This window comes from Nerophis ophidion, linkage group LG05 (genome assembly GCF_033978795.1).
Source record: "Nerophis ophidion isolate RoL-2023_Sa linkage group LG05, RoL_Noph_v1.0, whole genome shotgun sequence".
Lineage (NCBI taxonomy): Eukaryota > Metazoa > Chordata > Actinopteri > Syngnathiformes > Syngnathidae > Nerophis > Nerophis ophidion.
In genome coordinates, this window is record NC_084615.1 from 43,291,671 (window position 1) to 43,318,767 (window position 27,097).

A 27,097-nucleotide genomic window follows, 5' to 3' on the forward strand; every position below is an offset into this window, starting at 1 on the left:
CATCAGTGATGGTATGGGGATATATTAGTGCCCAAGGCATGGGTAACTGTAAAGGCACCATTAATGCTGAATGGTTCATACAGGTTTTGGAGCAACGTTATCATGGACGCCCCTGCTTATTTCAGCAAGACAATGCCAAGCCACGTGTTACAACAGCGTGGTTTTGTAGTAAAAGAGTGCGGGCACTTTCCTGGCCCGCCTGCAGTCCAGACCTGTCTCCCATCGACAATGTGTGGCGCATTATGAAGCGTAAAATACGACAGCGGAAACCCCGGACTGTTGAACGACTAAACCTCTACATAAAACAAGAATGAGAAAGAATTCCACTTTCAAAGCTTCAACAATTAGTTTCCTCAGTTCCCAAACGTTTATTGAGTGTTGTTAGAGCATAGCTCGGTTGGTAGAGTGGCCGTGCCAGCAACTTGAGGGTTGCAGGTTCGATTCCCGCTTCCGTCATCCTAGTCACTGCCGTTGCGTCCTTGGGCAAGACCCTTTACCCACCTGCTCCCAGTGCCACCCACACTGGTTTAAATGTAACTTAAGATATTGGGTTTCACTATGTAAAGCGCTTTGAGTCACTAGAGAAAAGCGTTATAGAAATATAATTCACTTCACACAAAAGAAAAGTTGATGTAACACAGTGGTGAACATGCCCGTTCCCAACTACTTAGGAACGTGTTGCAGCCATGAAATTCTAAGTTAATTATCTGCAAAAAATATACAGTTTATGAGTTTGAACATCAAATATCTTGTGTTTGTAGTGCATTCAACTGAATATGAGTTGAGGATTTGCAAATCATTGTATTCTGTTTATATTTACATCTAACACAATTTCCCAACTCATATGGAAACAGTTTTTGTATATAATAAAAGTTTTAGATCTTTACGTTCAAAAATGAGAACAACCACAGTGTTGCATTTATATTTTTTGTTCAGTGTACATTTGATTCAGTTTTTATTTATAATAAAATATGCAAACATTTCAATTTTTTTTTTCAGATTGTCATTATGGGGCATTGTGTGTAGAATTTTAAGGACACAAATGAATGTATCCGCTTTTGGAATAGGGCTATAACAAAATGTGGAAAAAGTGAAGCGCCGTGAATACTTTCCGGATGCAAAGAAAGATAAATATGACAAGCGCTGAATGCAATTCACAACTTGTATTTATTTAATGAATATTTTTGGACAAAAACACAAGAATTATTCCCCCCTCTAGTACGATACAATCAGAACATTGGGGGTAGACATCCCACCATGCACAACCCAACTCCCCCCCGCTCCCTCCCTTCCTTCCTTCCCCCGTCCGTGAAACTAAAAAGGACTAAAACATTAGCACCAAATCAGCACCAACTTAAAGAGGAAGCTCTGTCTAGAAAAGAAAGAAAAGCAGTAGGATTCTTGCAGCAAAAGAAGAAACAAGCAAACCCCCTCTGCGCACTACCCTCCCCCCCAGTTGGCAAGCTAGCATATTAGCGGGAGTTCATGCTGAAGACGAGGTGGATTTTTTTTCTTCAAGTAACATCTGAGCACGATGGCGTCGACACGGCGGAAGGTCGTGGAGCGCATTGGAGCAATACTGTTGCCGAGGGAGTGGCGGGCGGGAATACTGGCATATAGGAAATGTGACGGGCTTGAGACAGTGATCCTGTCTGGTGTCTAAATGTGGGGGCAAAAACCCTGCAATGTACTTTTAAATATATATATATATATGTCTATTTCTTTGATATATTTCTATATTGATTTAAATAAATGCTGCTCTTTCCTCAACACAACTCAGAAATGTCAACAAGAAAGTCGGAAGGTTTCCAAATGTGGTGTTTGATGCCTAAGGAAAAAGGGGGCGTGAGAAGGAGAAGCTTTTAGTCGGTTCTCCTGTTTCCCCGTGCTCGTACGTCCCTTCATGTTTGCCGTAGTGTCAAAAAAGAGAATGTGTTTACCGTGACGAGCACAACATCACCCCCCCGACCCAAGAAAGTACATTTTGCTACATTTTTCGTGATGGAGTCACGGGCGCCGCGTCGGGTCACGATGGCGTTTGTCATGCTTCAAGGTTTTCCATGAAAATGGTGGAAAAGCGAAGATGGAAACACCTCATATATCGGATGACAAACCGTCTCTAAACTACTGAGGGCTAACCGGCAAGCCCCTCCCTCCCCCATCCCCGTGGCGGCGGATCTGGTGGTCTGTTTGTGCTTGGTTTGTGCTCAACTGAACAACTCCAGCTCCTCCTCCTCCATGCTCACGTCGGGGACCAGCTGCTCCTGATCGCGCTCCACTCGGGTGTGTGCGGCGCCACCCACGGTCCCGGCGGCCGCGAACCACGGATGCTCCAGGATTTCGCGGGAAGTGAGGCGCTCGGCGGGCTCGCGGCGGAGGATGGAGCGGATCAGGCACTTGGCCTTGGGTGTGAGCGTCTCGGGGACGTTGAAGTGGCCCCGGCGGATCTTGCTGAACAGGGAGCCCGGCTCCACGTCGTGGAAGGGGTAGCGCCCCACTAGGATGGTGTATAGCATGACACCCAAGCTCCACACGTCGGCCGCCTTGCCTGAGTAGCTGCCACCGGCGTTGAGGATCTCGGGGCTGACATAGGCGGGGCAGCCGTGTTTGTCCGACAAAGAGTCGTCACGGCCGTCCAGGATGTACGTGTCCTCCAGGCTCTCCAGCTTCACCTCGCTTCTGCACACACCACACAAGGAGCGAGTATGAGGACACCGCCAACACCAAACTGGAATGTTACTTGCATTTTACACGGAGTTCCACATTAAAAATGAGTGACAGGAAGCATGACAGTCTCACATAAACAGCAATTGTTCCCCCCAGGCATTCATTTATTTGTATCAGACCCCATTTAATGTTCCGCATTTACTCATTCACACATTAACAAGTCTGTCTGTGAATGCAGTAATTTAAAATATTTGTATGCACTTAAGACCTTCAGTATATTAGTATGTGGAATTAAATTATGGAATGGATTAAGAAAAGAAATCCAACAAATGGATTAAGAAAAGAAATCCAACAATGTATTAGTATGATCCACTTCAAGAAACTCTTCAAACTTAAAGTGTGTACTAAGTTCAGAGAAGAAGAACCATGATAAACATTCTGAATTTATTTCATCCATCCATCCATTCATTTTTAAAATAAGCTTACTCATTTCGCCATATGAAAAGTAACTTACTTCACCGAGTGTTATTTATTTATTTTTATTGTGATTACTTATGGTATATTGTGAATAAAGTCAGAACAGGAAGTGGACAAAAGTTTTAGAAATGGTTATTTAAAAGAAAAGGGGTAGGATTAAAAAAGCTCTGCTTCTTCCTACTCAAACATGTTGAATAGAGAAACTGGAAATTGTGATGCATCATGTTGTATGCTTGCATGTTCGAAATAAACTCAAACCTCAACTCAAAAACAAATATTTTAGGATTACAGCTTTGATTAAAAAAGTTATCATTTATAGAGCCTGAGGAATTTAAATATGAACACTGGGACTACTTGGTACAAGATCAATACCTACATTTGTAGTGTCACCTAAAACCAATGTAAGGTATCAAACAGAAGAATAAGTGTTTATTACATTTGAACAGAGGTATAGATGTTACAACAGAAAGTAACAAGATATTAACTGTAAATTAACAAAGACTAATAACAGTGTTGAGAAAATAATAGAACAGGGAATAACGCAATATGTTACTGCATATGTCAGTAGCTAATTTCTTTATTTTTTTTTGTCCTGTCCAGCTTCTCAGGCAAATCATATAGTTGATGTAGATGCCCATATCGGCTGTTCAGATTTACTTTACAAAAGAGAAGTGTAGGATACTTCTCTTGTTGTCTTATTTGAATGTGACTTTATTAAATGTATTTATATTATCATTTGGTGCAGCCGGAGGGGATAGAAAGACAAAAAAAGGAAGACAGAGTAGCTAAATTAGGAGCCTATATGACCTGTTTTGAAAGAGTGTAAATATCATTTGTATGCCAAATAATATTTATCTCAATTGGAAAAGGCTGCAATATATAATGCGATACAGATTTTAGGCCAGATCACCTATCCCTGGTAAGGACTTTTAGAGAGTGATGTGAAAACAAATGTTCCTCTTTTGTAGGAGCACTGGAGGCTGCTGTGGGCCCCACCTCCATCTAGGTGCCCTGGTCATGTTTGTGGTATACACAAAAAAACCAAACGGCACGACAGTAGAAAGCAGTGTTCACATGCAAATGTGTCATGGTCAATTAAGCAAATTAGACAGTAAAGTCCATCCTAAACCAAATTAAATCACACAATTGGGTCACTGTGTAAAGTTGTTCACGCAAAAGCTAAGTTTTTGTGTTTAATTTTACTATACTCAAAATGAATCGAAATGTGACTTCAAACCCCAAGTTGGCACACAAATTGTGGCCTGACTTAAAATAAATGAAATGAAAGCGGGACATTTTGCCTTGACGGGAGTCTTCCGAGAGGAAGTAGAGCACAAAATTCCTTGGGATTAACATTGACAATTGCTTTCAATTTACATAAAAGCCTTTCCAAAACATAAGTGTATCTTTAAAAGTGGGACAAGATAAAAGCTGCTTCTTAAAAGAAAAGAAAACTTAACTAAACATGTGTTAGCCGTCTAAACGCTCACAGAAGTTGCCAGAATGACCTCAGGCCATGTTGGATAAGTGTTTTTACAAACAATGTGGGAGGTCCGCAAATTCTGTGCTTGCTACTTTTATCGTAGATACTCATTTTTTCCGCTACTATGATGCACAGTCTGCATTACTAATGCAGTAAATTTAATTATTTGTGCCTTATTATGCGTGAGGGTTGAGGGTTAGCGCTGCAAGACTGTTTGTATTGGACATGCTAGCCGATTTAATCCGATCTGATTTTTTCATACAGTGGAATTCTTGATTGACGAACACCTCATTGTACGAATTTTTCGATTCAACGAACCACAGGACAAGTAAAAATCTGCTTCTATGTACAACCCTTGTCTCAGTGTACGAATATTTTGCCTACTCATTGTGTGTCTTGCATCGCAGCCATTTTGTGCCCTGCAAGACAACCATTGTAGGCGGACTGATCGCTCTGTGGCACTAATTCAGTCAGTAAAGCACAGTGCTGCGGTTAGGCACTGTGCTTTTTAAGTATTTTAAGCCTTTTAAAAACATTGTTATAGTTTTGCGAGCTCAATATGACTCCGAATAAATTAACAGACAAGCAATGTGATGTGTGGTTTGAAATATTCGGAAAGTATCTACTGTACATTGTTGCAAAAATTGTTACACTCCAGTACTGTATAGCGCTTTATAGTGTTGGAAGTGTACTAAGCTTTACTAAACGATGTACTTCTGTCAACACTTAAACCCATTATTCAGGTTTACGTTGTTCCTTCTTGAGAAATTGTCTTCAACATACAGATGTTTCTATTTACAAACCCTGTTAAATAAAAAACAATTGAATTTGTAAATTGAGGTTCCACGGTTTCAGATTCATATCAATAACAGGTTGGGAAACCACAAAAAATAATTAAATACAATTTCAAAAGATGACCCTTTCACACCCCAAAATAAGTTTTATCAATGAAAGTGAGCAAGACGTGTCCATGTGCCTTTTTAAGGGCTCATTTTATTGGGTAGTCATATCAAATTTAACAATTACTACGAAAAAGGATCACTACTTGGTCGCAACCAACAGAGGGCAGCATTACTTCAGACTACTTTGAATCCATAGCATTGATGTAATTTACCGGTATTACATGTCCTATAATTTTTATTTTGTTTCAAACAAGCATCTTAAATAAGTGTTTACTATTTAGAGGTGTTGGAATTGCTCCATGTAAAGATCGTAATATAACTTGATGTACAGTACTTTAGCAATATTGTCAGGAACCAAATAGTCTCTTCACTATACCGCGTCTTGTTTGCTTAATTTGAACTTATTTTTAAGCACACATAGGCAGAGGTTTGTATCACATTATGGCAGTCTTTTTCAAATAGTGGGGCAGGACACCCTGAGAAGGCACAGTGCAATGCCAGGGCGGCACATGTGACCTCAGGAAACATGCTTTTTTTTGCCATAACAGAATATGATGAAGTATATGTAGCATTTGGCCTCCCTGTAACCACGGTGGGGGGGTGAGGAAAGACCAGTGTGGTTTCCTTTATTGTTAATAAGCTTACAATGTTATGCAGAGGTATAGTTATAACAATTTTATAGACACATTATACTATTTAGTCACAGGGTAGAGTGGGGGGTGCAAAATATTTTATTCTTTCTAGGTGGGGAACTTTGTTTTTTCAACACCTGTTGCTGAGAGGAATATCATTAAAAATTAAGATATATAGTGAGAGTTGCTAGATCATTATCATGACTTTTGTTTTGACTGAAAACATGCATTGTTAAGTGTAGAGTTCATAGGCTTCCCCCAGGGGTCAGTAGCACGCTTTCATCACAGACTGCAAAAATGTTAAGATTAAGCACTCACCTGGACTCGTTCTTGAAGACAAACTTCCTTAGCTTGAGGTCGCGGAGGACGAGTCCGTTGTTGTGGCAGTGCGCCACGGCAGAAGCTATCTGGTAGAAGAGTCGTGCGGCCTCGTCCTCACGCAGCTTCTTGCAGGTCCGCACGAAGGAGTGCATGTCGCCATGGCTACGCTCAAAGAACACATAGGCCCGTGTCTCGCCCAGCAGGATATCCAGGATCTGGTTGATGTGCTGGTGGTGGCCCAGGGCGAAGTAGGCCGCCAGCAACTCTTGGTAGCGGCCGATATCAAACACCTGCAGATACAGACGATGCAGGAAGTCAGGAGACTGAAGAGGTCTTACTGAGACAGAAGAGTATTCGAAGTGAAAGGGTGTAAGGACCCTCAAATGCCAACACTGGCAGCCATTTCATAGCTCTGGATACATTTTTTTTTAAAAAGACTAATGATTTTAAGCGTGTTTCCACGTCTAGAATGTTCGCAGGCCTACATCAGTGTGCTGACGTCCCCTACAAAAGACAGGATGCAATTTCATATTGTGTAGTATGTGTGTTGGTAGCATCTTCATCACAGATCACAAGATTTTAGCGCAGAATTTAAGAGAATTATCAAAAACGTCTGCCAGATGCATTGTTGAAGGTTGTAGAACTACAACTGTCGGGCTCAGTCTGCATACATTTCCAAATTATGGCAATATGAGGAAAGTATGGACCTCTCCAGTCAAATTGACTTGCACAAAATGACCAAGCAAGAGTGTAATTTACAGTGATAATTTTAATGATTTAGACTGTGAAGAAGAAGGGTTTTAGTCAGAGTTTGGATGAGATGTAAATGCAATCCCAAAAATCAGGAGCACACAACGGTCAGAACTTACGGAAAAAAAACGCAAGAGGAAAAAGAAGGTAAACCGCTAGTTTTCTACAGTATTTTGCATTTTCTATAGAAGTTAAAAGGAAATGCTGAAAAGGCATAAGGAAAAACAGGCTATCGTGTCTATGGAAGACCAAGTTAGTCCAGAAATTAATTGTTTTATATTTCGTCTTTGGAAATAGTGTTAACTAAATCAGTTTAGAAGTAATCATGGTCCAGGGCGACAAAAACAGGCAGTTAGTTTTGCATGCCTTTATACACAATGTCTAGCATGCATACGCAAAAAAACTTAGTATGCGCCCTTTTCACGGAAAAGTTTAGATGCATCAAGACTGAACTTGACGTGGAAATGTGCGGTGCCTCACGCCAACTTAACGGCTGATGTACCCACATTTCTACAGGCTCTGGGCACCCTGGCAACACACAGGTGCTTGTTCGGACTTTGCAAACATTTGATTTCAATAATGTAAAAGGTAAAAAAAAAAAATCTATTTTTTGACAATGCATTTAATGCTTCATAGTAGGGGTGTAACGGTACGTGTATTTGTATTGAACCGTTTCGGTACGGGGGTTTTGGTCCGGTTCGGAGGTGTATCGAACGAGTTTGTAAGCTAAAGTCTTAAGCTGCTCTGCTTTCTGCCTCTGTCTCAGCACCCATCATTGCCCCACCCACACAACCATCTACAGTAATTGGTTACATACTAAGCCAATCAGCAGTGCATATTCAGAGGGATGTAACAGCCAATCAGCAGTAAGTATTCAGAGCGCATGTCAATGCTTCAGCGTCGAGCAGATATATGTTTAGCATGTGAGCAGCGGACAGCGTACTCTCCCCAAATTATAAAGAAACACCTCCCAGTCACAACTACTACTAACATCACTATGAACCCGTTGACCTTCTAGAAAATTAAACTGCAGCTCAGCTCGCTCGCAGTTCTGGCTTGAGGTGAAGGCTAATTAGCTTTTAGCGTAACGTTAGCTCATTTTGCTGTGTGTGTGTGTGTGTGTGTGTGTGTGTGTGTGTGTGTGTGTGTTAGGGGCAGCAAAGCCCTGTCTGTCTGTCATTTCACATGAACTCAATGTTGTTCAGGGATGAATGGTCTCTCCTATTGCTATTGTACTATTTTTTCAGCTATAGTTATATTAATCATTAGTAATGTAGCAGCCTAGTTTTGAATGGCAGGGTCCCTGCTATCACATGTTGACAAAATATAACATTTACATAATAAGTCAACTACAGGCTTCCCAAATGCTGTAATAAATTAGGCATGATGAGTTTACCTGAAACTGTTTAATCTTGCACTTTTTATATGTAGAATAAAGGTTTTGTCATTTTATTTAATCAAAGCAACAATTTGAGGCAGTTTAATGTGGATTAACATGGGCAGAATTATTATAGTGTTTCCAATGTTTAAAGGATAAAGCCATTATTTACAAATTTGGTAAATAAATAACCCAAAAATTTATATTTTGTTGTTTTCTTACTGTACCGAAAATTAACTGAACCGTGACCTCTAAACCGAGGTACGTTCTGAACCAAAGTTTTTGTGTACCGTTACACCCCTACTTCATAATCATCTGTGAGTACAGCAATTTATCTAGGTGATTATTTATGCCGTGCATTTAATGCCTCATTCATATTTTTGAAGATGTATTAATTTATCTGTCTTACTTTATTATTTGTCGTCACAAAATGTTCCTGTGACTCCAGCACAGCTTGGTCAGTCGGACTGACAGCTGCAGCTGCTGGTGGTTGTGGCACATTAACGGCACCAGAGATGGTGTAGAAATGCGGCTATGACTTTCCTGTGTTAAAATAATAAATTGAGTAATCAAACAAAAGTCAAAGTCTTGTATATCCTTTTTGATAAGATGGCATGTTTAAAAGATTTCCATCCAAATATTACATAATTCTCACATTAAACTCTAATCTGGCTCTGAGTAGGCAACTGTACAAACACGTTTCGCAACTGTACAAACACCGCAGCTGCTCACTGCTCCCCTCACCTCCCGGGGCGTGGAACAAGGGGATGGGTCAAATGCAGAAGGTAATTTCACCACACCTCACGTGTGTGTAACTATCAGTGGTACTTTAACTACACTAATTATTAGTGATGTTCGATAGGACTGATTTTCTTTCCAATCCAGAGTAAAATTCAGGCTGTTATCGGCGATACCGATCTCCATCCATCCATCATCTTCCGCTTATCCGAGGTCGGGTCGCGGGGGCAGCAGCCTAAGCAGGGAAGCCCAGACTTCCCTATCTCCAGCCACTTCGTCTAGCTCTTCCCGGGGGATCCCGAGGCGTTCCCAGGCCAGCCGGGAGACATAGTCTTCCCAACGTGTCCTGGGTCTTCCCCGTGGCTTCCTACCAGCTGGACGTGCCCTAAACACATCCCTAGGGAGGCGTTCGGGTGGCATCCTGACCAGATGCCCGAACCACTTCATCTGGCTCCTCTCGATGTGGAGGAGCAGCGGCTTTACGTTGAGCTCCTCCCGGATGGCAGAGCTTCTCACCCTATCTCTAAGGGAGAGCCCCGCCACCCGGCGGAGGAAACTCATTTCGGCCGCTTGTACCCGTGATCTTATCCTTTCGGTCATGACCCAAAGCTCATGACCATAGGTGAGGATGGGAACGTAGATCGACCGGTAAATTGAGAGCTTTGCCTTCCGGCTCAGCTCCTTCTTCACCACAACGGATCGATACAACGTCCGCATTACTGAAGACGCCGCACCGATCCGCCTGTCGATCTCACGATCCACTCTTCCCCCACTCGTGAACAAGACTCCTAGGTACTTGAACTCCTCCACTTGGGGCAGGGTCTCCTCCCCAACCCGGAGATGGCACTCCACCCTTTTCCGGGCAAGAACCATGGACTCGGACTTGGAGGTGCTGATTCTCATTCCGGTCGCTTCACACTCGGCTGCGAACCGATCCAGCGAGAGCTGAAGATCCCGGCCAGATGAAGCCATCAGGACTACATCATCTGCAAAAAGCAGAGACCTAATCCCGTGGCCACCAAACCGGAACCCCTCAACGCCTTGGCTGCGCCTAGAAATTCTGTCCATAAAAGTTATGAACAGAATCGGTGACAAAGGACAGCCTTGGCGGAGTCCAACCCTCACTGGAAACGTGTCCGACTTACTGCCAGCAATGCAGACCAAGCTCTGACACTGATCATACAGGGAGCGGACTGCCACAATAAGACATTCCGATACCCCATACTCTCTGAGCACTCCCCACAGGACTTCCCGAGGGACACGGTCGAATGCTTTCTCCAAGTCCACAAAGCACATGTAGACTGGTTGGGCAAACTCCCATGCACCCTCAAGAACCCTGCCGAGAGTATAGAGCTGGTCCACAGTTCCACGACCAGGACGAAAACCACACTGTTCCTCCTGAATCCGAGGGTCGACTATCCGGCGAAGCCTCCTCTCCAGTACACCTGAATAAACCTTACCGGGAAGGCTGAGGAGTGTGATCCCACGATAGTTGGAACACACCCTCCGGTCCCCCTTCTTAAAGAGAGGGACCACCACCCCGGTCTGCCAATCCAGAGGTACCGCCCCCGATGTCCACGCGATGCTGCAGAGTCTTGTCAACCAAGACAGCCCCACAGCATCCAGAGCCTTGAGGAACTCCGGGCGGATCTCATCCACCCCCGGGGCCTTGCCGCCGAGGAGCTTTTTAACTACCTCAGCGACCTCAGCCCCAGAAATAGGAGTCCACTACAGATTCCCCATGCACCGCTTCCTCAAAGAAAGACGTGTTGGTGGGATTGAGGAGGTCTTCGAAGTATTCCCTCCACCGATCCACAACATCCGCAGTCGAAGTCAGCAGAACACCATACGCACCATACACGGTGTTGATAGTGCACTGCTTCCCCTTCCTGAGGCGCCGTATGGTGGTCCAGAATCGCTTCGAAGCCGTCCGGAAGTCGTTTTCCATGGCTTCCCCGAACTCTTCCCATGTCCGAGTTTTTGCCTCCGCGACCGCTAAAGCTGCACACCGCTTGGCCCGTCGGTACCCGTCCACTGCCTCCGGAGTCCTATGAGCCAAAAGAACCCGATAGGACTCCTTCTTCAGCTTGACGGCATCCCTCACTGCTGGTGTCCACCAACGGGTTCTGGGATTACCGCCACGACAGGCACCAACAACCTTGCGGCCACAGCTCCAATCAGCCGCCTCGACAATAGAGGTTCGGAACATGGTCCACTCGGACTCAATGTCCCGCACCTCCCTCGTGACATGTTCAAAGTTCTCCCGGAGGTGTGAATTGAAACTCTCTCTGACAGGAGACTCTGCCAGACGTTCCCAGCAGACCCTCACAATGCGCTTGGGCCTGCCAGGTCTGTCCGGCATCCTCCCCCACCATCGCAGCCAACTCACCACCAGGTGGTGATCGGTAGAAAGCTCCGCCCCTCTCTTCACCCGAGTGTCCAAAACATAAGGCCGCAAATCCGATGACACAACTACAAAGTCGATCATGGAACTGCGGCCTAGGGTGTCCTGGTGCCAAGTGCACATATGGACACCCTTATGTTTGAACATGATGTTTGTTATGGACAATCCGTGACGAGCACAAAAGTCCAATAACAAAACACCACTCAGGTTTAGATCCGGGCGACCATTCTTCCCAATCACGCCTCTCCAGGTTTCACTGTCGTTGCCAACATGAGCGTTGAAGTCTCCCAGTAGGACAAGGGAATCACCCGGAGGAGCACTTTCCAGTACTCCCTCGAGTGTACCCAAAAAGGGTGGGTATTCTGAACTGCTGTTTGGTGCGTAAGCACAAACAACAGTCAGGACCCGTCCCCCCACCCGAAGGCGAAGGGAAGCTACCCTCTCGTCCACTGGGTTGAACTCAAACGTGCAGGCTTTGAGCCGGGGGGCAACGAGAATTGCCACCCCAGCCCGTCGCTTCTCACTGCCGGCAACGCCAGAGTGGAAGAGGGTCCAGTCCCTCTCGAGAGAACTGGTTCCAGAGCCCTTGCTGTGCGTCGAGGTGAGTCCGACTATATCCAGCCGGAACTTCTCTACCTCGCGCACTAGCTCAGGCTCCTTCCCCCCCAGTGAGGTGACGTTCCACGTCCCAAGAGCTAGCTTCTGTAGCCGAGGATCGGACCGCCAAGTGCCCTGCCTTCGGCTGCCGCCCAGCTCACAATGCACCCGACCTCTATGGCCCCTCCTATGAGTGGTGAGCCCATTGGAGGGATGACCCACGTTGCCTCTTTGGGCTGTGCCCGGCCGGGCCCCATGGGGACAGGCCCGACCACCAGGCGCTCGCCATCGTGCCCCAACTCCGGGCCTGGCTCCAGAGCGGGGCCCCGGTGACCCACGTCCGGGCGAGGGAAATCTGGGTTCATTTTGTTGTAATTCCATAGAAGTCTTTGAGCTGCTCTTTGTCTGATCACTCACCTAGGACCTGTTTGTCTTGGGAGACCCTACCAGGGGCCATGAAAGCCCCCAGACAACATAGCTCCTAGGATCATTGGGACACGTAAACTCCTCTACCACGGTAAGGTAGCAGCTCACAGAGGAGGAATTTATTTGGGATGGTTGATTGAAATTAAGTATATCTATGGAAAGAGGCGCTTCTCTTCTTGAAAGTGTTCATTTCTTGAATCCTTTTGTGATCAGTTGTGGTTAAAGATTGTTGTAGTCCTTCTGGCAAAGACATACTGTAGCTCTTACCAACTGGAGTCTTCTGCCGAGTTAAATGTCTCGGAGTGAATGAGCTAACAGGCCTACCAGGGGGGATGAAAGCCCCCAGACAACATAGCTCCTAGGATCATTGGGACACGCAAACTCCTCTACCACGGTAAGGTAGCAGCTCAGAGAGGAGGCGACACCGATCTGACAAAGATATTTTGTGCAAATAATCCCAATGTGTCTAGTAAACTATAAAAAGCAGTGTATTTCAAGTGTTGCTGCTCTTGAGAAATCATCTTTAAACGATGTAAAATCGCAGGGCGAAACAAATTGTGGCGTTATTTTGCACTGAATGCTTTGTTATTTAGTATGTAGTGTCTCCAAATAGCCTACAATAAATGGAAACAAACATTTTCTGTTTTATAACACTGAGTGACTCATTTTAATTGCCAGTCATTTTCTTGTTTGCACATGACTTACTTACGTGTGGAAGAAAAACTAGTTCCCACCAATCGCGTTTCATTTAGACAAGATGTTAATGATTTACTTTCTTTATACTGTATTCCTGTTATAAATATACATCATCTCAAATAACTTAAGTATCAAAAGTATTGATATTTTGAATTGAGAAATGTTATTAGAGTATAATTTCAGTATCAATCCGCACATCACTACTAGTTATATTTATCTTGAGGGTAATCAGAGTCGCACATGTGCTCCCACCTCTTCTAAAGTTTTACGTATCACTGCAGCAACTACCTTTTTAAACGGGGTGAGCACAATACTTTATCTCCATTCCCTTCACCTGTTCTGGCCACATCCACCTACTTCTTTATGCAGTACCACTTATTTTGTTCCAGAGTGCGGTCCCCTGATTTTACAGAATTGACAGCCTTGCACACTTTATCCCACTCAGCCTTCCTTTGTTCGCTGGAAACACTAAAGAACAGCATACCAAAGAGTATATTTTGCCACACCTTTACTTCAACAAGAAGAATCTCCAAATCTTTGTCGATGACCTTCCTTTTTGCAGTCTTGCTCAATCTTTATGTTTTCTGATTGTGCTGAGTGTGGGATCTCAGGCGCATGACTAATTTAAATATGTTTTGAAATGGGGGCATGCACGGAGAGTGACCAATCACTCCAACATGTGTGCTCAATTCCCTGTTCATTGGGATGTACGAAAAAAATGTGATCGGATTAATGCATGTTCACACTTTATACATCTGATTTACTTTGTATGTCATTTTCTGGATTGGAGCATGAATTTAGTAAGAAATCAACACAAGTGCAATATATGAGGCCCCAGTTCTGCAGATGACATGACACAAGAGGGGGTGATATATTTAGTCTAGCGAGAAGAGGGTGTTCAAAGTACAATTAATTATCTACCTAATACTCAACAAATTAATATTGGAAATGACTGCCAGGTTCTTTTTCAGGAGCAAAAAATACTTGAAAACTTGTTTGTCAAATATTGGTCATCTGGATGCTATGGGTCCTTCAAAGGAAGGGTTACGGGCCGGCACAGGTCCAAAATATGAACCACCAGAAAGTTAACTTCAGCAAGCCTACCTCTACTTTAAATATCTAAGTCACGTGTCAAAACATTTTGCATTATAGTTTTAATACTGAATATATATTATTTTTTTTTTACCCAAGCACAACAATTCAGAACATTCACACATGACTTGTTCAGTTAAATAGGCCACGTGCCACATTGTTGAGGCTGCACAAGTGAGGGGTGGAAAATGAAAGTGTCATATTAACGAATAGCGATACACCACCGCCTCAGGTTGCAGCGCCTGTTTAGTTTCCATGGCAACAACCCCCCACCGCTCCTCTTCTTCCAATTGACTTCCAGCCCAAGAAGCTCAGGTAAAGAGCTGCTCCTCTACTGGCAGTCGATAGGATAAGTCCCCACAGTCCTCCCAATCTACACGGTGACCTCCTAGACCAAGAGCGGGGCGGATCACTGGCGCAGGTGTAAAATCGATTGATTGGACACTGGTCAAGGGAGTGTCACATCATGATTGTATGGCCATATTTAGCGCACAATCTCATGAGAATTAATCAAAAATGAAAGATGTTGCATAGAGAAAAATAATACCTTTCATGGCCATCCGAGGGCACTGCAGACCACTAATCACTTTTAAAAAATGCACTCAACTGTTTTTTATTTATGAAAAAATACATTAATTTTCTTTTAAATCTTTCCCACTATTTTTATGCAAACCCTTCCTTTTAAAAATACATTTGAAATGTGAATATTACATTATAAATGTATATTTTTCCTTCTCACGGGTAAATAATGAATGTTTTTTTGTCTATAGGTGCCCTGTAACTGACTGGTAACCAGACCAGGCTGTACCCCACCTGGGATACACTCCGGTGACCCTAAAGCAGTGTAAAGCCTGGATGGCTAGATTATTAAGGATCATTTCTAATATATGCATGTTATTAGTACTAATGCAAAACATTGTGCTGAGTGCTCATCCTTTCCTTGATACATCCCTTAATTGTCATCGCAAATAAATACAATTCAATGCAAATTTAAGCACAAAAAATATGAAACACTAAAAAAAAAACAATGATTTGAGTGCATACAAATATGCAGTGATAATGAAGTAGGCTATTTCTGCATTTAAAAAATTGTCACAAAATTATTGCACAAATTGTTTTTTTTCGTGCATTTTGTATTGAGGATCTCAATGCTTGTGTACAAACGGTGGTGGTGGTGGGGGGGGGGGGCGGTGTGAGTGTGTGTCTTTCCTGCTCCTTTGCCAACGTTACGTCATGCAATCCACACCGTGGCCCATTCACTTTTTCCATTAGGCCTCTTTTGGCTGCCAGCTCGCTATTTGCAATTCAAGCAATCACTAAGCAGTGCAGACAGAAGAGTGCTCGCTGCAGGCTATAAAAAAAAGGACTTCCAGGCTGAAGGTGAATGATGACGAAATGCATGGCGTGCGAGTCCACCTGGACAGGTGTGTGTGTGTGTGCTCACCTTGCAGACGAGCTCTTCCCCGCTGTGCAGGTGTGCGGCTCTGAAGACGTGGTCGCCCTCCAGGGGCTCCAGCAGGAGGTAGTCCCCGATACGGGAGATGCAGTGCGACGAGTCCGGGGTCTCTGGCGGGCTGGGCGAGCCGAGATTGGGGCTGAAGCTGTGGTGGGACTCGGTTGTGGTCCTCAAGCAAGATAAGTCTTCGAAGTCGTGCGATTTGTGCCGCGATCTCCCATGACGTGAAATGTTAATAGGACGTGATCTCTGTATGTTCATGGGGGAATGTGGTGCCAGAATTACACCGGAGCTTCTTCTTCTTCTTTTTGGTCGCTTCAGCTCAGGCACGTCCGTTGTATCCTCAATAAATAAGGCAGTGGAATTAAATACAAGACTCCAACAGGCGAAGCTAGTTTGACCTATTCATTAGCTTCCTTTGTTTTTATACTTAGTGCGAACTTCCGGTTCAAAATACACCGGCACGGAAACTTGCTAAAGAATGTGACTAAATTAGATAAACTGCATTAAGAAACAGGATTTAGGGGGGGAAAAAGTCAAGTTTTAAGCGCAGTCACGGCGTCACCAGGCAGGTCAAGCAGCTGCTAGCTTATTTCACCGCTGTAAAAATAGTGTGGCACGTTTCGTTAAACAGAAACAATAATACACTCGGCTTGTTTATGGAGCAAAAAACACACAAAAGGGAAGTAAAGTGATAAAAAAAAAAAAGTCAAACTTGTTGTCCGACGAGTCGAAGCGGGAAAGCGATGACGACTAGCAGGTGTAGCTTGCTAGTTAGCCACCGTGCTAACTGTTAGCAGGTCAGTGCAACGGCCTTGTTCCATTCATCCACGCTCACATGGAGAATGCTCCACGCACGGATGAAAAAACACGGAAATATGACAAAAAAGTCGTTCTCATCTGTCGCTTCCCGGCTGGAAGGAAGTTGCCGCTTGCTGCCGGGATGGCTGAAGAAAAGGAAGAAAGGGAGGGAGACGGCCGGATAAGTTTCCCGGACCTATCCCTGGACTCAGCAGGGCATCGTCTCTGCCGTGGCGCCGCGGAGCCTCTTGCTTGGGCTGTGGGGAGCCTGCTGTGGTTCATTCAGTGCAGAGTGGGAGCCGCTCACACCGCGCACCCTGCAGCCGGACTAAGAAGAGAGGTAGGCGGCTTGGACGTCGAGCACACACACATTCATACCAGCCTCCGGCCCCGCCTCCCGTACGTCATTGCAATGGAGGCTTCCCATTGGCTGACACCTCCGTCCTCATGAATAATAACACGCAGTCATGTGACACTCTTGCAAAAAAAAGGGGCTGCTACTGTATATGCAGCACTTCCAAATGTCTTTCCCCTAGGGATTCCATAGGAAGGAAGATGGCGGAGGGTTTTCCTTTCCGATGGAGAGGCATTCATGGAACAATGCAGCGCGGTACCTCAGTTGTAATCCCTTCCGAAAAGTCAGACTAGGGCCAAATCAAGCAAAAACCGAAGCAAATTTTCCCACCGGAAATAATGCAAATAAAAATATTCTGTTCCAGTCACCCAAAGCATCAACACAAAACACATTTTATTGGGAACCAGAAAAAGCAATTTCGGTGGAAATTTCATGTGAATGCTGAAACGTCGAACTGAAATGCTAGCATGCTAGCCAGACAGCGTTGAGTAACAAGAAATGAGCAATTTGAAAATGTGTGATGCTGATGTGAACATGCGTGAAATAACAAAATAGTTGGAGGAAACCAGGCACCGCTCACAGGGGCGCCAAAAAGGGGGGGGTAAAGGAGACGGATTCTAGAGGCCCATGATGGAGGTGGGCCCGGAGAGGCCCCTAATGATGATGAAATTATAATACAGAGTGGTCATGTAAAGATTCTTTTCATGGGGCCCAAAATCCCTAGCGGCGCCCCTGACCGCTCATCACTAGGCCAATGCCATCCCTACTGGAGAACGGTGGTGGCAGCATCATGCTGTGGGGCTGTTTTTAGTGGCAGGAACTGTGAGACACGTCAGGATAGAAGGAAAGATAAATGCAGCAGTGTACAGAGACATCTTGGATGAAAACCAACGCTTCCTATGCAACCTGATAGAGCTTGAGAGGCGCTGCAAAGCGGAATGGGCGAAACTGCCCAAAGGTAGTTGTGCCAAGCTTGTGGCATTGTATTCAAAACAACTTGAGGCTGTAATTTCTGCCAAAGGGGCATCAAAAAACTATTTATTGGGCAAATGCTGTGAGTACTTATGCAAATGTGTTTTTTTTTAGTTTTATAGTTTTGAAAAAAATGCTGAAATAAAAAAAGACAACATGTTCACAATGTCATTATGGAGTACTGTGTGTAGGTTTTTGAGGACAAAAATGAATCTATTTCATTTCGGAATAAGGCTGTCACATAAAAACATGTGCATAAAGTGAAGCGCTGTATGAAAAAGCTAGGTTGAAAAACATGGCCGCCATCAAGCAAACTGTCTTACTTACTTAGCAACCAATTGTCCATAAGTCGTTTAGCATGTGTGTAATGGTGATAAAGCTTGTTAGAGTGTCCGCACTGAGATCGGTAGGTCGTGAGTCCAAAACCCGGCCGAGTCATACCAAAGACTATAAAAATGGGACCAATTACCTTCCTGCTTGACACTTAGCATCAAGGGTTGGAATTGGGGGTTAAATGACCAAAATGATTCCCGAGCGTGGCCACCGCTGTTGCTCACTGCTTCCCTCACCTCCCAGTGGGTGAGGGTGATGGGTTTAATGCACATAATAATCTCACTACTTCTAGTGTGTGTGACAATCATTGGTACTTCAACTTAATATGTATTACATGTAGGCCAGTGTGGCTTAAAAATATATTTTAAACACTACCCATAGGGGGCTCTACAAATGCCCTAAAACAGTGCAATGTTTTATCCCTGATTATACTTTCAAAAGGTGGAAAGTTGCAGAGTCAACTTCGTTCGGGGAAAATTTGGACTACCGTATTTCCTTGAATTGCCACCGGGGGGCTAATTAATTTAAAACCTCTTCTCACTGATGCGCTTACCAAAGGCATGCTGTAAAAGTAAGCATGCGCAAATTATTTTAAAACCTCTTCTCACTCAGGCACTTACCAAAGGTATGCAGTAAAAATTTGAGTGTGATGTAAGTTTGGACCTTAAATCATAATGAATAGCTCTTAATCTTCTTCCCTTTATGCGATTTCAAATTACCGGTATTGAAATCAGCCTCCTCCATTTTGAAAATGATGACAGGGGAAGTGTCACCCATGACGTCACGAGTTTGACCAGGCGGTAATACTAAGCATGCGCTAATTATTTTGGGAAGCGAGTTTGACCGGGCATTAATTCAAGGCAGGCGCATACTATATGCCCGGCGGCTATTCAAGGAAATATGGTAATGTATTTTTTTCCGGTGAAAGACAAACGACACACGTCATGCAATATGCCGTTAGAATCCCGGGAGAATCCCTTCTCCCGTCTGAGAGGAGGTGTGACTCACTGGAGAAAACCCGCTGGGGCCTCATCAGCTTTCCCCAGCATGCTCGTGGGAGAGCGGCGGCGAGGACTCACGACTGACTCGTCCTCGAAGACTTGCAGAGGTCAAGCGGCAGAAGATGGCTGAGCTTCTCCGCATCTCCCTCAGCCCCCGGGAGCGCCGCGACTTAACCTACTTCCTAACAAGCTGCCATGTTGCGTCGCGAAGGTCATCGAGGCCTGGGGGCTCGGGGATGTCATCATCAAAGATTGTTAGAATGCGGCATGAGGCCTTCTCGCTCTGTCTCTGTGAAACGGCGGCCGTCACAGAATCAGAGTTGCCACATCCGAAAAAGCCTGCAGGGTCGCTTCCTCTTTGAAACGTGATCACACGCCAGAAGAGAAGAGCGGGAGGTGCAAGGAAGGATGAGATCACTCAATGCCAAATGATAGAAATGTGCCGGAGAAGCTGGAGGAAAGACAGAAGAAAACAATTTTATATTTTGAGGGAAGAAGCGGGGTAGGAAATACCTTCTGTTGGAAAATCCATAGAAGGTTTGAAAGCCTGATGCTAGGCTGTAATATCATCAGTGGATGTTTGTTTTTGCTTTATTTAAAAAAAACAACACCCATTCTGGAAACACAAATGTCCACTGCAGAGGATGCTGTGCTCAAAACGGCGTGGCCACCGCTGCTGCTCACTGCTCTCCTCACCTCCCAGGGGGGTGATCAAGAGGATGGGGCAAATGCAGAGCACACATTTCACCACACTTAGTCATTGGTACTTTAACTTTAACTTCCATCCATCCATTTTCTACCGCTTGTCCCTTTTGGGGTTGCGGGGAGGTGCTGGAGCCTATATCAGCTGCATTCGGGTGGAAGCCGGGGTACGCCCTGGACAAGTCGCAACCTCATCGTAGGGCCAACACAGATAGACAGACAACATTCACACTCACATAACTTTAATTAATAAAAGTTGGTGAGGTAAATACTTAAAAACCTTGCATCTCAACATAAAAAATGGAGTGCATTAATAAATTGAATGTTAGTTATGTGTTCAGTATAATGCACAGCACAGCATAACACAAAATGTCGGAAGAATTTTGGGGTTTTAAACTGTAGCTGATTGCCCAGATGGCGTTTTAAAGTGCATGCAGAGCAGAGATACTTGACCGCTAATGATACTTCAAATGCAGCGACTGGCATCTTAGACTTAGACAAACGATTTTGATCCGTAAGGCAAATTGTTCCACACAGTAGTTCAGTTTCAAAGGATGGAAAGGATAATGCAGGTATTAAGTGGACTAAAAATGTACTATGGTAGCAATATAAAATATAACATTGATGTAATATTTACATATTATACATACAGTATATGCTATATACTCCCATCCATCCATTTTCTACCGCTTATTCCCTTTGGGGTCTCGGGGGGCGCTGGTGCCTATCTCAGCTACAATCGGGCGGAAGGCGGTAGAGATGCGCGGTTTGCGGTCTCATCCGCGGAGTCCGAGGATAAACCGCTGGTCGGGCGGGTGACATGACGAAAATATAGATTTTAAATAGATTCGGGCGGGTGGCGGTTGAACCATTCGGAAATATTTGATATATATGGTTCAGGCACCGGTAACATTTACCATTCAAAGAGCCATTTTGGACCCGTGTCACAAAGCAAAGAAGACAATAGGAGACGCAAACATTCTCACGAATGACTGCCGGCAGTCACCCAATTGATGAGTATTAGGGCGTGTTATGAAGCCTTTGCCTTTGATGCCTTCCACAACATGTACAATCTTCTTGCATGTTGTGCGTGGCTTCCGCAGACACACGCACACGACTGCAAGGCATACTGAGTGATACAGGATACACTAAAAGTTCTGATATAAACAATTTTAAAACACTTACTAATATGCGCCACGCTGTGAAGCCACACCAAACAAGAATGACAAACACATTTCGGGAGAACATCCTCACAGTAACACAATATAAACGCAACACAACAAATACCCAGAATCCTTTGCATCAATGACACTTCCTGACTATATTATACACCCCGCTAGCAGCAAACTGCCACCCACCTGGCCCCCCGTGCGTCGATAAGGTGGGCGGGGTTGGGGGTGCGGGGGTGTAACATATATTCAGGAAGAGTCAGTAATGCAAATGATTCTGGATATTTGTTGTGTTGCATTTATGTTGTGTTACTGTGAGGATGTTCTCCCGAAATGTGTTTGTCATTCTTGTTTGGTGTGGCTTCACAGTGTGGTGCATATTAATAAGAGTGTTAAAGTTGTTTATATCACAACCATCAGTGTACTCTGTATCACCCAGTATCCCTTTCAATCTTGTACATGTATTTGCAGAAACTGCATACAACAAGTTGCTGGACTGGCAAACGGTTCGTACATGTTGTATAAGGCGTCAGAGGCAATGGCTTCACAGCACACCCTTATTCTCGTTATCTGGACGAGCTACAGCGGATATTCGCGAGAACGTTAGCGGCTCCCATTGTCATGTTTACTCTGTGAAACGGGTTGAAATAGCTCTATGAGTGGTAAAGGTTGTCGACCCCTGATATACAACAACGGGCGGGTGGCGAGCGGTTGGGGTTCTGATAAAATGTTGGTTCGGGTGGATGGCGGGTGGATGACGACTTTAGTGATGCGGTTGCGGATGATATAATTGCCTATCCGCGCATCTTTAAAAGGCGGCGTACACCCTGGACAATATTACATTATTATATTATATTTTTATATAATATATACAATATATAACAAATCCCAATTACAATGAACAATATTACAATATATTGTGAAGTTGATAAAGAAAAATACTACAGGCAGTTGCAAAAACATAGTTCTCTTTGACCACACGGTCATTGGTGAATTCATATGTCCATCGCACAACACGGCAGCGACAGAACCAATGTTACAGCAGTAAGGAGCAAACTGCTAAGTGAGCATCAAGTAGCAGCAACATGGATGACGCGTCAGAAAAAAGTGTTACGGTTTTTCCATTAACAGTAGTTGACTGTAAACACAACAACTCTATATTTCAAAGTTAAAAAAAAACCTTCCAGTTCAGTTACCACAACTTTACCATAAAAGTACCAATGGTAGTGTTTTTAATTTATAGTAATTCCATGTAAAACCACTGTAAATTTTACGGTAAAAAACTGGCAGCTCAGTCGACAGAATTTTACTGTATAAATAACAGTGGTACTGTTTTTCCATTTACAGTAATGTACTGTAAAAACATTAACCATAGAATTTACGGTAAAAAAAAAGGCAGGTCAGTCGTCAAATTATTGCTTTAAATATAAAACTAGAACCGTTTTTGCATTTATAGTTATACACTGTAAAAACTACTGTAGATTTTACAGTGACAAAGGCACCCCAATCGCCAGGATTTTACTGTAAAAATCCATGATCCTGCACCCCTGGTGCAGGTAGGACCTTCTCCTTTCTCTGCAACAGGCCACATTTTAAGTTCGAAAATGTCAGAGTTGGCCGAAGGAGCCATGACTATGGAAGAAGAGCGGGAAATGGATGACAAAGTTGTCAGTACAGAGAAAGCAGAAGAAGCCAAGATAAAGGTCATGCATCCCAATCTTGGAGCTAGACCGGGAGGTTCAGATTTTCTGAGAAAACGACTTCAGAAAGGGCTAAAGTATTTTGATTCTGGCGATTACATGGCCAAGGCCAAAATGAAGAATAAACACTTGCCATCAGCCCCAACAGAGAAGGCTCAGATCACAGGTGGTCACATCCCGACACCTCAGGACCTGCTTCAGAGAAAGACCTCTATTGCGACAAGCAAACTGGCTGAGAGATGAGTGTTTTTGTAGCTTTATTATAGCTCGGTATAGCTTGTTTGGTAGAGCGGCCGTGCCAGCAACTTGATGGTTCCAGGTTCGTTTCCCGCTTTGGCCATCCTAGTCACTGCCGTTGTGTCCTTGGGCAAGACACTTTACCCACCTGCTCCCAGTGCCACCCACACTGGTTTAAATGGAACTTCGATATTGGGTTTCACTATGTAAAGCGCTTTGAGTCACTAGAGAAAAGCGCTATATATAAATATAATTCACTATATATAAATATAATTCACTTTTTTCGATTTACAGTAATTTGGTGTGAAAACCACCGTGAATTTCACAGTAAAAAGCTGGCAGCATAGTCGCCAGAGTTTTACTGTAAAAATAACAGTATTACCATTCTGCCATTTACAGTAATACACTGTAAAAACAACAACCGTATATCTTACATTAGAAAAAATGGCAGCTCAGTTGCCAGAATTTTACTGCATAAATAAAAGTGGTTTTGTTTTTCCATTTACAGTAGTGCATTGTAAAAACAACGACCGTAGTGAATTACAGTGAAATTACAGTGGGAAAAAAAAACACGGCACCATAGACCATACTTGCCAACCTTTCCGATTTTCCCCGGAGACTCCCGAACTACAGTGCCCCTCCCGAAAATCTCCCGGGGCAACCATTCTCCCGAATTTCTCACGATTTCCACATGGACAACAATATTGGGGGCGTGCCTTAAAGGCACTGCCTTAAGCGTCCTCTCTCACCTGAAAATGAGACTATTATATATATCTCCGTTATCCTAAGGTTTATCTATAACCCATAAAGTAGTCAGTTGTGGGTTTATTCCAGCCGGCACGTTAATACACTAACACAAAACATCCGGATTCCCATCGTGCATTGCTTCCACACTACGGCACGTAGTAATGTCCAAAAACATAACAGAGACGAAGCTGAAGAACAAAAAAGAGACATGGCGACGACGAGCAAGAAGAAGAAGTACGCTTGCAAGATCCAAAATGATTGGAGAAAATAATTTCAGTTCATCCAGGACAGCTTGAAGGGGAAGGGGTTTGCTGCCTGCAATATACATATATATATATATATATATATATATATATATATATATTAGGGGTGGGCAAATTAGTGCGTTAATTATGAGTTAACTCATCAATCTATTAGCGATGACAATTATTTTATCGCACATTTGCGTATGTTATTTACATGCTTTTATTTGGTTAACGCCTTTTCTTAACAAGATGGCGTCGCCCGGCGTCGAGGGGCTCTTGGTAAAGATGGAACATTTGGCAAAAATACCGGACAATTCTGCAAATTTCATGGCTGGCTTACAGCGTGGTCACTCCGGGATCACTTACGACCGCCAGAGAATTCTGAATGTGGATAGATCGGGCCGTTTTGGAATGAATGACGCGTGCTTGCTAGACCGGCTAGCTAGCATGGGAATACTTCGCCGGCTATATCCAGCGGCCTGTGAAGCAGCGGACTATATGTGTTGTCTGTCTATTTATGAATAATGCAGACGAGGAGTGTTGGCTGAGTTCTTAACGTTTGCTTTCAGAGCGTGCATATCACAACATACAAGATGCCGTCATGGCGACACAACCTATACCGGGCTACAGCGCATGCTCATCACTCCTGTTGCATGCTGGGTAGGGTAGTTCTTTTATTCCCTGGCTCATAACATCACAATATAGTACCATGTATATGATGCGTTCAGTTTATCAAAGCACCAAGCAAACAATAGGAAAATTCCCATCATATCTATTCCTAGATATGGTCATAATTATCTTAAGTGCACTGCGCAGAATAAACACAACATTATTAATATTGCTACTACAGATAATTTGATCAAAAATTCCCTAAAACAGCCCACTACCTATAATATAGGTTTTTTAAACATAATATCCCTGAAAAAAAAAAATGTTTCTGCTGTTACCTCAGAAATTGCCTGTTCAGATGTTATGATTGTGGCTCAGAGATTTGTATGTAGATTATATTTATTTTCCATAACAAACAGGATAACTTAAATACCCTGGCAGTGGTAGTAATAAGCTTAAATGTTTGTATTTACATTTTTTGAGTTGATTTTCATAAAATATGATATTTAACTGCTACTGTTTAACAAGGACTGATTTAAATTGTGTTTGCACAACAAATATTTTGGCGCTTTTGTTCATGTGGGAGAATATTCCAATAAAGGTGCACTACACACTACTTTTGAATTCATTATTGGGCTTTGCGTATACAATGCAGTTAATCGCAATTAATCAGAGAAATAGTGCGATTAACTTCGATTAACATTTTTAACCGTTGCCCAGCCCTAATATATATATATATATATATATAAGAAATACTTGAAAATATATACACCCCCCCCCCCCCCCCCATACCCCAAATTTGGAGGTCTCAAGGTTGGCAAGTATGCCATAGACTCCAGAATTTTACAATGGTAGGGTTTTTCAATTTACAGTAATTCGGTATACAAAAACACCATGGTATGGTAAAAATCTGGCGACTGGACTGCCTTTTTTTTTTTTTACCTAAAATCTACGGTCGTTTTTTTACACCACTTTACTGTAAATGCAAAAATGCTATAACTGTTATTTTGACAGTGAATTTCTTGGGACTGAGTTGCTAGTTTTTTACCATAAGAAAAAACACATTTCTTCATTTTTACATCGTATTGGGAGTTGGAACGAGTGTCTATTCCAGCTAATAGGAACGCTTCTTCAGAGAAGACGCTGTCTCATGTTTTTGAGGTCAGAGGTCACTGACAAGGGACTTGAGAGAGGGTGAAAAGAGGGTTCGGTTCATGCTGGTAAAAGTAAAAGGGCGGCGACTCCTCCGAGTCATCAATTAAACATTCCTTGTTTGCTTTGGCGTGCGGTATCCTGCGTTATGTTTAGCCGATACTTATTTTTACAATCTTCAGAGAGCACGCTAGCACGGAGTGACAGCTGGAGGAAGCCCTTGTGGTGGGCTGGAAGGTGAGTTAGCATTTGGGTGGGTTTGAAGATGTCATCAAGAGTGATGAATATTATTTTTGTCACGTTGCAATGAAGGATGCTGAGCTTCTCACCACATTCTTACCCGTTCTGCGCTCCTTCTAGCAAACTGCGACCATAACGAGTCAGACAAACTCAGAGTTCTTGTCAATTGCACAACTCTTTTGTTTCTTTTTGAGGCATTGAAAGGTGTGCTGTCTTCCTGCTCAATGTTTTGTCCTCAATGGAGGCTGAATGTAAACACAGGAGTGATGCAATCGGACCCAAATAGGCCATGAAGTACTTTCACATACATGTGTCTGCAAATGTTCCGGTTTCATGGACTAACTCATTCCGTTTCTTTGTGTATGTCGTTGGCATGGAAACAAATGATTGTTATAATGTAACAAAGTCCTAGCTGTGATCCATCATGGTGCAAATAACATTTTAATGCATATTATATTACAACATTTACCTCTAGGGTGGTGCAGGATGTGTGCGAGGAGAAAACAAATTAATTTCACCCTTGGAAAAAACTGTCCAGAACAGAAAGGAACAGGTGATCTGATCAAATGATCTCCGACCTCCATCCAACCTCGGCGACCAAGCCCATGGCATCAAAACAGAAAATAAGGAAGTTAAAAGTTAAAGTTGAAGTACAAATGATTGTTGATGCTCATTGCAAGAGTTTTTCCCCCTCTCCAATACATATCTGCATATTTCATAAAAAGTGTTGTTATAAAGCAGGGGTCTCAGACACGCGGCCCGCAGGCCAATTGCGGCCCACGAGACGTTATTTTGCGGCCCCCACTTTAAAATGA

The 27,097-nt window shown here is 43.6% G+C and overlaps 2 protein-coding genes and 1 long non-coding RNA gene across 6 annotated transcripts in view; 1 reads left to right on the forward strand and 2 right to left on the reverse strand.

Annotated features, from left to right (window-relative positions):
• Positions 1-1,148: 1,148 nt before the first annotated feature.
• On the reverse strand, positions 1,149-17,173 carry trib2 (tribbles pseudokinase 2). Its single transcript, XM_061901013.1, has 3 exons — positions 16,008-17,173; positions 6,480-6,772; positions 1,149-2,679 (listed from the first exon to the last, which is right to left on the reverse strand). Exons 1-3 carry the CDS (start codon positions 16,278-16,280, stop codon positions 2,208-2,210), a joined length of 1,038 nt encoding a protein of 345 aa, XP_061756997.1. The 5' UTR covers positions 16,281-17,173; the 3' UTR covers positions 1,149-2,207.
• Positions 17,174-17,386: 213 nt separating this feature from the next.
• LOC133553143 (uncharacterized) overlaps positions 17,387-27,097 on the reverse strand; it is a 183,733-nt gene continuing 174,022 nt past the window's right edge. For 3 of the 4 annotated variants that reach the window (XR_009806860.1, XR_009806862.1, XR_009806864.1), the window contains one exon: positions 17,387-19,932. This is a non-coding gene — a long non-coding RNA (uncharacterized LOC133553143). The remainder of the gene's footprint in view (positions 19,933-27,097) is intronic. The other variant, XR_009806863.1, reaches the window with a different exon arrangement.
• On the forward strand, positions 22,897-23,542 carry LOC133552369 (cAMP-regulated phosphoprotein 19-like). Its single transcript, XM_061899580.1, has one exon. The coding sequence runs from the start codon at positions 22,957-22,959 to the stop codon at positions 23,293-23,295; it is 339 nt and encodes a 112-aa protein (XP_061755564.1). The 5' UTR covers positions 22,897-22,956; the 3' UTR covers positions 23,296-23,542.